At 37.3% G+C, this 9559-nt stretch overlaps 1 protein-coding gene across 1 annotated transcript; it reads left to right on the top strand.

Moving 5' to 3' along the window:
- Positions 1–2845: 2845 nt before the first annotated feature.
- Positions 2846–8958, top strand: LOC140440133 (uncharacterized). The gene is made up of 8 exons (XM_072530426.1): positions 2846–2990; positions 5080–6944; positions 7056–7649; positions 7713–7807; positions 7888–8154; positions 8244–8384; positions 8457–8581; positions 8733–8958. The coding sequence occupies exons 1-8, from the start codon at positions 2941–2943 to the stop codon at positions 8878–8880; spliced, it is 3285 nt and encodes a 1094-aa protein (XP_072386527.1). The 5' UTR covers positions 2846–2940; the 3' UTR covers positions 8881–8958.
- The last annotated feature ends 601 nt before the right edge of the window (positions 8959–9559 follow it).

Below are 9559 nucleotides of genomic sequence, written 5' to 3'. Positions count from 1 at the left end.
ATTCTACGTAAAGACAAAAAACCCATACCCCCTCTACATGGAGTAAACGGGATTGTCTACACAGAAATCGAAAAAGCAGAAGTCCTAAAAGACGAAATAGAAAGGGCGTGTAGAAACAACGAACACCCCAACGAAGACATAGACTTCGAAGAAGAGGTAGAGAGGACAGCAAGAAGACTAAAAAGGACAAAAGGCAGAATAGGGATACTTCATACATCTCCCGAAGAAATAAAGGAACTCATCAAGCAGACCAATGCCAAAAAAGCCCCTGGTCCAGACAACATCACAAACAGGGCGCTGAAAAACCTACCCACAAAAGCTATTGTCTATATTACCAACATCATAAACAATATGCTAAAACTAAGATATTTCCCAGACAGATGGAAGGAAGCTCACATAATAATGATTGCAAAACCAGGGAAAAATGGCACATTTCCTCAAAACTACAGACCAATCAGCTTACTATCATCAATAAGCAAGATTGCGGAAAGAGTTATTCTAAAAAGACTGAATGAAGAATCTCAAGCATTACACACCATTCCAGAAGCTCAATTCGGTTTCAGAAGTGAACATTCCTGTGAATTACAGGCACTAAGACTCACAGAATTTATAACCAAAGGATTCAACGAAAAAGCATACACAGCAACCGCATTTCTGGACGTCAGTAAAGCATTTGACAGAGTCTGGCACAAAGGACTCATATATAAAATGAACTCATTGGGATACAGCGAGGCGATGACATGTCTCCTTGCGTCATACCTCGCTAACAGGAGGTTCCGAATTCGTATAGGGGCAACCCTGTCTGAAGTCGGAGCCCTGGAAGCGGGTGTGCCTCAGGGTGCTGTGTTATCACCATACCTGTACACCATCTATACGGCCGACACGCCAACAGAACCCGGATCTCTGTTAAGTCTTTACGCAGACGATACAGCAATAGCGGTTAGCTGGAGAAACCCGGATCATGCAGCTAATCATCTGCAAAGAGCACTAAATAGATTTCAACGATGGTGCATAAAATGGAAAATAGCCTTAAACCCAGATAAAACTCAGGCTGTAATGTTTAGTCATAGGAAAAGTGTACCAAACCGAGAAATTACGATAGACAACACCCCAGTCGAATGGACCAACCAGGCAAGATACCTAGGAGTATTACTCGACAAGAAGCTAACATTCACAGAACACATCAACCAACAGGTATATAAAGCCAAAGCGCTGAAAAGTCAGCTCTCAACGCTCATAGGAAGAAGAAGCAAACTTAGATTTAAAACCAAAATCAGGGTTGCAAACAGCATCATCATGCCAGTCTTAACGTACGCCTCGGCAGCTTGGGGACATACCTGCAAGTCAAACAGGATGAAGATTCAGAGATCTCAGAACCAAATCATTCGAGATGCATTAAAAATACCAAAATACGTACCTCTAAGGTACGTATTCAGAGACTCAGGACAAACCAGGATACTACGGACGCTAGACGAAAGAGCATACGATATATTCAACGGACTTACAAACCACCCTAGTAGGATGCTAAGAGAGCTGACAAACTACAACGAAAACATCAGGACGGTACACAGAAGACCAAAACAGCAAATTGCAAGATATAGGGAGAACCCAAACGAATAATCAAAGGATGCAATGGTGCATAGTCGTCATAACCTCAAGATCAAGATAGATAGGAGACCAACCAAAAAATATCTCTGGCGCGAGGGTACGCTTTTTCTTTTAGGTTTTTAGGTTTTTAGGTAGAATTAAGTCCAATATACACCGGGGTGAGTGAGAGCAGTATACACTTGGGAATGCTCACCCCAACACACGCACACAAATAGGATTAAGGAACAAAAAAAGGAAAGAATTGGGACCCAGGCATATTATAGTTCCGAAGCTCCAAGGAAGTCCACAAAAAACAAAAAAAAAAAAAAAAAAAAATAAAAACAAAAAACAAAAAACAAAAAAATATAAAACGGTCTCTCTATTTAAATCACTCAGATTCATTCATCACTAAATCTTTGTCATTATTTTTCATAAATTCACTTTTCATTGACCAAATATGGAGGGCCCATCAGGCTCCACATATACCGTTACAACGGACTAGGCCCCTAAGGCGGATCAGATGAATACTGATATTCTCGCGAAATCCGAGCACTGAGGTCTTGTGCGGCATACAGGGGCTCAGTGGCCGGACCCCACTCGGATGCTCGGCCGGCGAGGAGAACAAAATTTATTTTGCCAAATCGGCGGCCGAGTGACCGAGCACACACTCTTTTCCGAACATAGAGTCGTCAGCCACGGCTGGGGGCTCTATGGTCGGAACACACGCTTTTTCTTTTTGTTTTAGGGACTCAAGTCCCGAAGTCATGATAGAGTAACTTCAATAGAGTCAGTAATGTAAATAGGGAGAAAAGCCTAGATGTGGCTACCCCTACAGTTAGGTGGCATAACCACAGTAATTAAAAACAGAGGGTGTTCCATTACCCAGGACACCTTAAGTAACTTTCAATCACTCAGATCATAAGCCTCCTCACGTAAGTCACACGATGAGGAGGGGTGGAGGAAAAACCTGGGGGTCAGATAGGTACCACTTCGACTAGCGAAGTGAGACCGGTTTGATCTTCGGACATGTGGATCCCACTCTTAGATTGGTATACACATGTTCCTAGGGGCAGGGTTGATCACTGCGTGTGTGTGTGTGTATACGACTTAAAGACCAATAAATAAAAAAAGGATAATGATATCCGATTTTATTAATAAAGGAAATAAAATTTTGCTATTTAACATTTGTAACTCATTATTTTGGTAATAATTTATATTTATCAAAGTGCTACGTGAGAAAAAATTAGTTTTAGCACGAATTTTTGTAATAATCGTTTAGAAAATTTGTTTAAAAGGAAGACTAGCAGCATCAACCAGCATTGTGGGCAAGTTTGTCTCGCTAACACAGTCACAATGGTCCAGGCGTTGCAAATTCTTGCAACGTTGCTTGCTCTACAACTTAGGTAAGGCAATATAAGTGTTAAATATAAATTTACTTCTAGTTTCTATATAAATTAAATGAAATAAAGTTTTATATGTACCGCATTGATTTTGTGGAAATAAAAACCTTGACTTAAGCCTTTTGGAAAAATGAAATTATTGAATATTGCTGTGTTTTCTTTAGGCTATTCTAGTATCACTAGAAAATATTACTAAAAAAGTTATTCAAATGTTTGTATTCTAGTTTTTCCTGTATGGTTTCTTTGTGGTACCTTAGCTTTTTAAAACTATATCCTTGGCATTTTTTTCTCAGTTGTTCAATTAACTTTAATTTATATTCTTTTATTATATTATAAAACTTTTTAAGTTAACTGTTTTCCTAATACATTTTGATTTAATTTTCTTGGGGCGCCAAAAAACAGTTCTGGAGTTTACCAGAATTAAATAAACAAGTGTGGTACTTATCTTAAACTTCCTTTACATCTCTCCGTTTATAGCACCGTAGTTTAAAATATATGGTGTGTCCCAAAAATAACGCATAGAATTTATAATTTTATTCCTGATGGTCTTTAAAAAAAATATTATTTTTTTTTACTCTATTTTATATATGTTATACTATTAATACTAATAGTATAGTCTTCCTGTAAAATTGAACTTAAAGACAAATTCAATGTTATACCGTTTAGTTATCCTTCTCTTATTACTTTATAAAATATTCGAAAAGATTTCAGAGATATTTGAATTTTTGTTTTTCTTTAATTCTTCTGCTGGTGTCTTGTTTAATTAATAAATATTGGTCTTACTTCAGCAAATTTTCCTTATGCTCTGTTGTTTTTAGTTTCTGTCGTATATTTCGGATCGAAGAGAGTTTTATCTCCCCGACTCCACGTTTTCATTTAATTTTGCCTCTTATTACGGGCTGGGATAGGAAATGTATGTGATTCCCTAATAGGTATCCAAGTTATGATGTTTAGTACATTCTGATGGTTAGAGTAGCTCTCTGTCTTTACCTATTTGCTGTGTAAAGATTCTGCCTATTTGTTATATGTTATATGGTCATTCATTGTTATAGGGTATTCTCCTTAAGACAACATCTCAAATCATTATATCTTGCTTATGGTTGAAATTATGAGCGTTTACGATTATACTCCGTATGGCATAGTTGGCCAAGCATATTATTTAGGCAATAGTATTTAAAGTCCTAAGTTGATATGTGTGTCATATAGTAGTCGTTTTTTTTATATGAATGCATCTCCTGCTTGTATAATTTTGCATTTAATCTCGAGATTTAGATCCAGTAGGTTGTTTATCCCGGTAACTCTGGTTTTAACCCGGGTATTCTATTGTTTAATTGTTCCATGCTTCTACCATTCGAAGTAATAGGCATCGAAACATTCTGAGATCGAAAAAAGGTTGCCACTTTGGTCCAATCACTATTTAGGTTGACAGACCTTTGAAGCCATATGTCTAAGTCTGATATAAAAATTATATCATCTGTATATTATTTAATGCTTGATATTTTAATTTCAATTTTTTTATACCTTTTTGTGTGTTTTAAAACACTTTACTAAATATTTCTTCAAAATATAAATTAAATATTAAAAGGCAACAACACACATTCCTGTCGTAAATCTCTAGTAATAGTTATTTTTTTAAGATTGCTATGAATTCTGATTTTTGCTGTTTGCTGCAAGAACAGATTTTTATTAGCCGTATGTTTTATCTAACTTCAAATCTCAGATCCGTTGGGTAAGTTTGTGTGGTTCACTTTACCAAAAGCCTTATCCAAATTAAAAAATAAACTACAGTATTTCTTACTAATCACTTTTATTAAAAACAGCTTACAATAAACATTCCAAATTTCTAGCACTTCCCCTTTTCCTTTAAGAAAAGAATATTATTTATACGACGAACTTGTCATACCCAATCGACCCTTTGATTGCTGCTGACTATATTCCCATGTAAATTGCAAATTAAAATTGATACATGGTGTATAATGTGGTGTATAAACTATTTTTGTTTACTCTGATTTTGTTATATTCAATTAAAGTGTTTATTCATTTCTTTTTTTTAATTCTTTTCTTTTACTTAATTTATATTATTTTTTTTTAGTTACGGAGATCCCCAACATGGATATCCTATCCATCCTCCTTATTTACCGCTTGATGATTGCGATCCATATCCACCACATTACCCTCATCCAATACCTGAACCAGCATGTGAGATTCCTGTAATACCGCATCCATTACCGTCCCCACATCACCCACCTCTACATCCTCTGCCACCTGAATCTTGCGAATTACCTCCAGTCGTAATTCCACATCCTCATGGAGGACCAATCTGGGATTATGATGATTGTGACTATCCCTATCCTGGGTATCCCCATGGCCCCGCACCCCATTCTCCACTACCACCACATCTACCACCTCTTCATCCCCTTCCTTTGCCAGAACCATGCGATGTTCCTCCAGTAATAGTTCCACATCCTCATGGAGGACCAATCTGGGATTATGATGATTGTGACTATCCGTATCCTGGATATCCTCATGGCCCAGCTCCTCATCCACTTGCATTGCCAGAGCCTTGTGATGTACCGCCAGTAGTAATTCACCATCCATCACCACCCTCACCACATCGCCCACCTTATCATCCTCTTCCAGTTCCAGAACCATGTGATGGTCTACCAGACTGGCTAGATGCCTGGCCAAACGAGTGGCCACGTTATTTCCCAGGTGGCTGGCCAGATGGTTGGCCTTGTGATTTTCCACTTGGTTTGCCACATGACTGGCCTCATGATTTTCCACATGGATTACCACATGACTGGCCTAAGAGCTTCCCACATGGTTGGCGCCCAAATAATTTACCACAAGGATATCCCAATGCTTGGCCCTGTGATTGGCCTGAAAACTGGTGCGACTACTGGCCTGATTGCTGGCCTAATTACTGGAATGATTGTGATCTCCCATTACCTGGACATCCCCACGGACCATTTCCAGCTCCACCATCTCCACGTCCCTTACCACTAGCACATAATCTACCATCCCCACATCCACTTCCATTGCCAGAGCCTTGTGATGTACCCCCAGTAGTAATTCACCATCCATCACCACCCTCACCACATCGCCCACCTTATCATCCTCTTCCAGTTCCTGAACCATGTGATGGTCTACCAGACTGGCTAGATGCCTGGCCAAACGAGTGGCCGCGTTATTTCCCAGGTGGCTGGCCAGATGATTGGCCTTGTGATTTTCCACTTGGTTTACCACATGATTGGCCTCATGATTTTCCACACGGATTACCACACGACTGGCCTAATAGCTTCCCACATGGTTGGCGTCCAAATAATTTACCACATGGATATCCCAATGCTTGGCCCTGTGATTGGCCTGAAAACTGGAGAGATTACTGGCCTGATTGCTGGCCTAATTACTGGAATGATTGTGATCTCCCAAGACCTGGATATCCCCATGGACCATTTCCATCTCCGCGTCCCTTACCACTAGCACATAATCTACCATCTTCACATTATCATCCTTCTCTACCAGTTGAAACATGTGATGTAATTCCATATCCACACGGTTTACCACATGACTTGCCTCATGGTTTTCCACATGGTTGGCCAAACGAATGGCCCAGACATTTCCCAAATGGTTGGCCAGACGATTGGCCCTGTGATTTTCCTCGTGATTTTATTCCTGACCGGCCTCATGATTTCCCACACGGTTTTCCACATGACTGGCCCAATAATTTCCCACACGGTTGGCCTGTACCCCATGGATATCCCAATGACTATCCCTGTGAATGGCCTGACAACTGGCACGATTACTGGCCAGACTGCTGGCCCAACTACTGGGATGGTTGTGATTACCCCTATCCTGCTGGCTCAGTTCCTGCTATACCCCCACCAGCTGAAAACTGCGAAGTTTTTCCAAAAGAATTTTCATTTGGAGTAGCTAGTGGTGCCTACCATAGTGAAGGTAAAACTACTGTATAGCTCTTTTATTATATTATTTAAACTAATAATTTAGCAATGCTTAAATATACAACATTAAAATGCTTTATGACTAAATAAACTTTTATTTTTAAAGGAGCCTGGGATCAGGATTGCAAAAGCGAAAACATTTGGGATCGTTGGCTTCACACTTGTCCATCCATCGTCGCTGATGGTTCAAACGGTGATATTTCTGCTGACGCATACAATCATATTAAGGGAGACATCGAAATCTTGAACAATCTAACTGTTAGACATTACGTATTTTCAATCTCATGGTCTAGAATCATATACGACGGCTGTGGTGATGTTAATCCCTACGGAATTGAACATTACCGTACGCTTATTAAGTTACTTAAACTCAACCACATTGAACCAATCGTAGTTCTCTACTATGGCGATCTTCCTCAATCTCTTGAAGATCAAGGAGGATTCCTTTGTTCATCTTTCGTTGAATGGTACACTGAATATGCAAGAGTTTGTTTTGAACACTTTGGAGATGATGTTAAATATTGGATAACTTTCCACAAACCAACCACTATCTGCAAAGATGGCTACGGTCTAGGAACATATGCTCCTGGTATTAACGATGGACCTGGAAATTATGAATACATTTGTGGCCACAATCTTCTTAAAGCTCATGCTGCTGCCTACCATTTATACGATGACTACTATAGACCATGCCAAAATGGTAAGACTATATTTGTTTAATATTTCTTATTTCTTCTATTTCTATATTCTTATTTTATTACAGGAAAGATATCAATTACTCTTAACTCCGATTGGTATGAACCTCAATCCGCTTGTGATACTGACATATGTGCTGCTGAAACTAAACTTCAATTCCAAGTAAGTCGTGATAACTGCATTGTATTTGCTATTTTAACAAATAATGTAATTTTACTTTAATTGGATTATATTTATTTAAGATTGGTTGGTTTGCCCATCCTATTTATATTGGAGATTATCCAGAAGTAATGATTGAAAGAATTCGTCTTAATTGCGACTACAACGGTTATTACAACGCAAGACTTCCAGTCTTTTCACACGCAGAAATCGAATACATTAAAGGAACTCATGACTTCTTCTCCCTTGCCTACGAATCAGCTTTCTATGTTACATGTGCTGCTGACAATTACTGGGGCAACATCTGTTATGAATCTGATGTGGGAGTGCAATTAATTGGCTGTGAGGGAGTAAGTAAAGTTTATAACAAATGTGAAAAATTTGTTTAATCAAGAATATTTAACTTCTTTACATATATTTATTTATTTATTTATTTAAGGAGTTCCTTACCTGCGGAATTAGACAACTTCTTGGATGGATCAGCAGAAACTACTACAACCCATCTGTATTCATTACTGATGACGGATATGGCTCATGTTCAAGGGACTGTTATGATTGCGATAGAATTGAATATATTAAGGTAAATTATTCATTTTTATTATAATATTGTCCTTTGTGAACTTGATTTACATACTAATGCCAATATTTTCAGGCTATCCTCAGAAATGTCAGACTTTCAATGATTGAGGACTACACCAGAGTATACGGATATACCTACTATAGCTATATCGATGGATTTGAATGGAACCTAATTGATGGAAGACTAGCAGGATACACGTAAGAATAAATAATAATTATTGGTTGCATATTTTAAACATAAATTATATCATCGCTTTTTTATTTACCAATAGGATTATTATATTTATTATGTCGTTAGTATTTTATGTTATGATCGATATAAAACATAATTGAATTATTTATATTGCAGCCTTAAATATGGTTTATACGATGTGGAATTCGACTGTCCTCAGAAGACACGTACAGCCAGATCATCTGCAGCATACTATCAACATCTTGCTTCTACTGGATGTATCGAAGATCCTTGCCCATCTCCGTACTACTATTACCATTACTAGATGATAATAGTATCACTTATATGATGTACTTACCTTGGCTAATGATTAAATTTAATAAACGAGCATTTTAAAAATCTATATTTGTATTGTTTTTTGGTTAAATGGCAAAAAGAACTCAAACATCTTAGTTTCCAAACTAAGATACCAAAACATGTGATGACGAGAACACACATGGAACTATTATTTCCAAAATTTGTTCTCCCTTCAATAAACTGGACTAGATAGTTCTCAGACTTAAGATCCCAACTATATAGCTAAACGATTTTCTCAATATTTTTTTTTATTTATAATTTTTAATTATGCTTCAAAGTTTATCAATCACAAATCTCGTAAACATTTATAAAATATAATTTTAGACAAATATCTGAAAATTTATATTTATTTCCAAAAATATAAATAAGTTTTAGCAGCTATAAATCCTAAAACGGTTGCATATTAAAGATAAAACATACTTTTAGCATGATAGACGAGAGTGCAAAAAATTTATTTTTTATATCAAAAACCAATGGCGACGGAAATTAATAAAAGTTTAATGGGAAAACTATTTAATAATTAAAGATAAAACGAAATTAAAATTCTGTGAAAATTGTAACAATAAAACAACACCTTAAGCGTCTTATCCTAATGCAAACTATACAATAAGGAATTTGGAAGGGGCAATTAGAAGATCAGGTTATTT

The sequence above is a fragment of the Diabrotica undecimpunctata genome, chromosome 4 (genome assembly GCF_040954645.1).
Source record: "Diabrotica undecimpunctata isolate CICGRU chromosome 4, icDiaUnde3, whole genome shotgun sequence".
Lineage (NCBI taxonomy): Eukaryota > Metazoa > Arthropoda > Insecta > Coleoptera > Chrysomelidae > Diabrotica > Diabrotica undecimpunctata.
The sequence above is the reverse complement of the archived record's forward strand: the minus strand, read 5'-3'. Positions and strand labels throughout refer to the sequence as shown.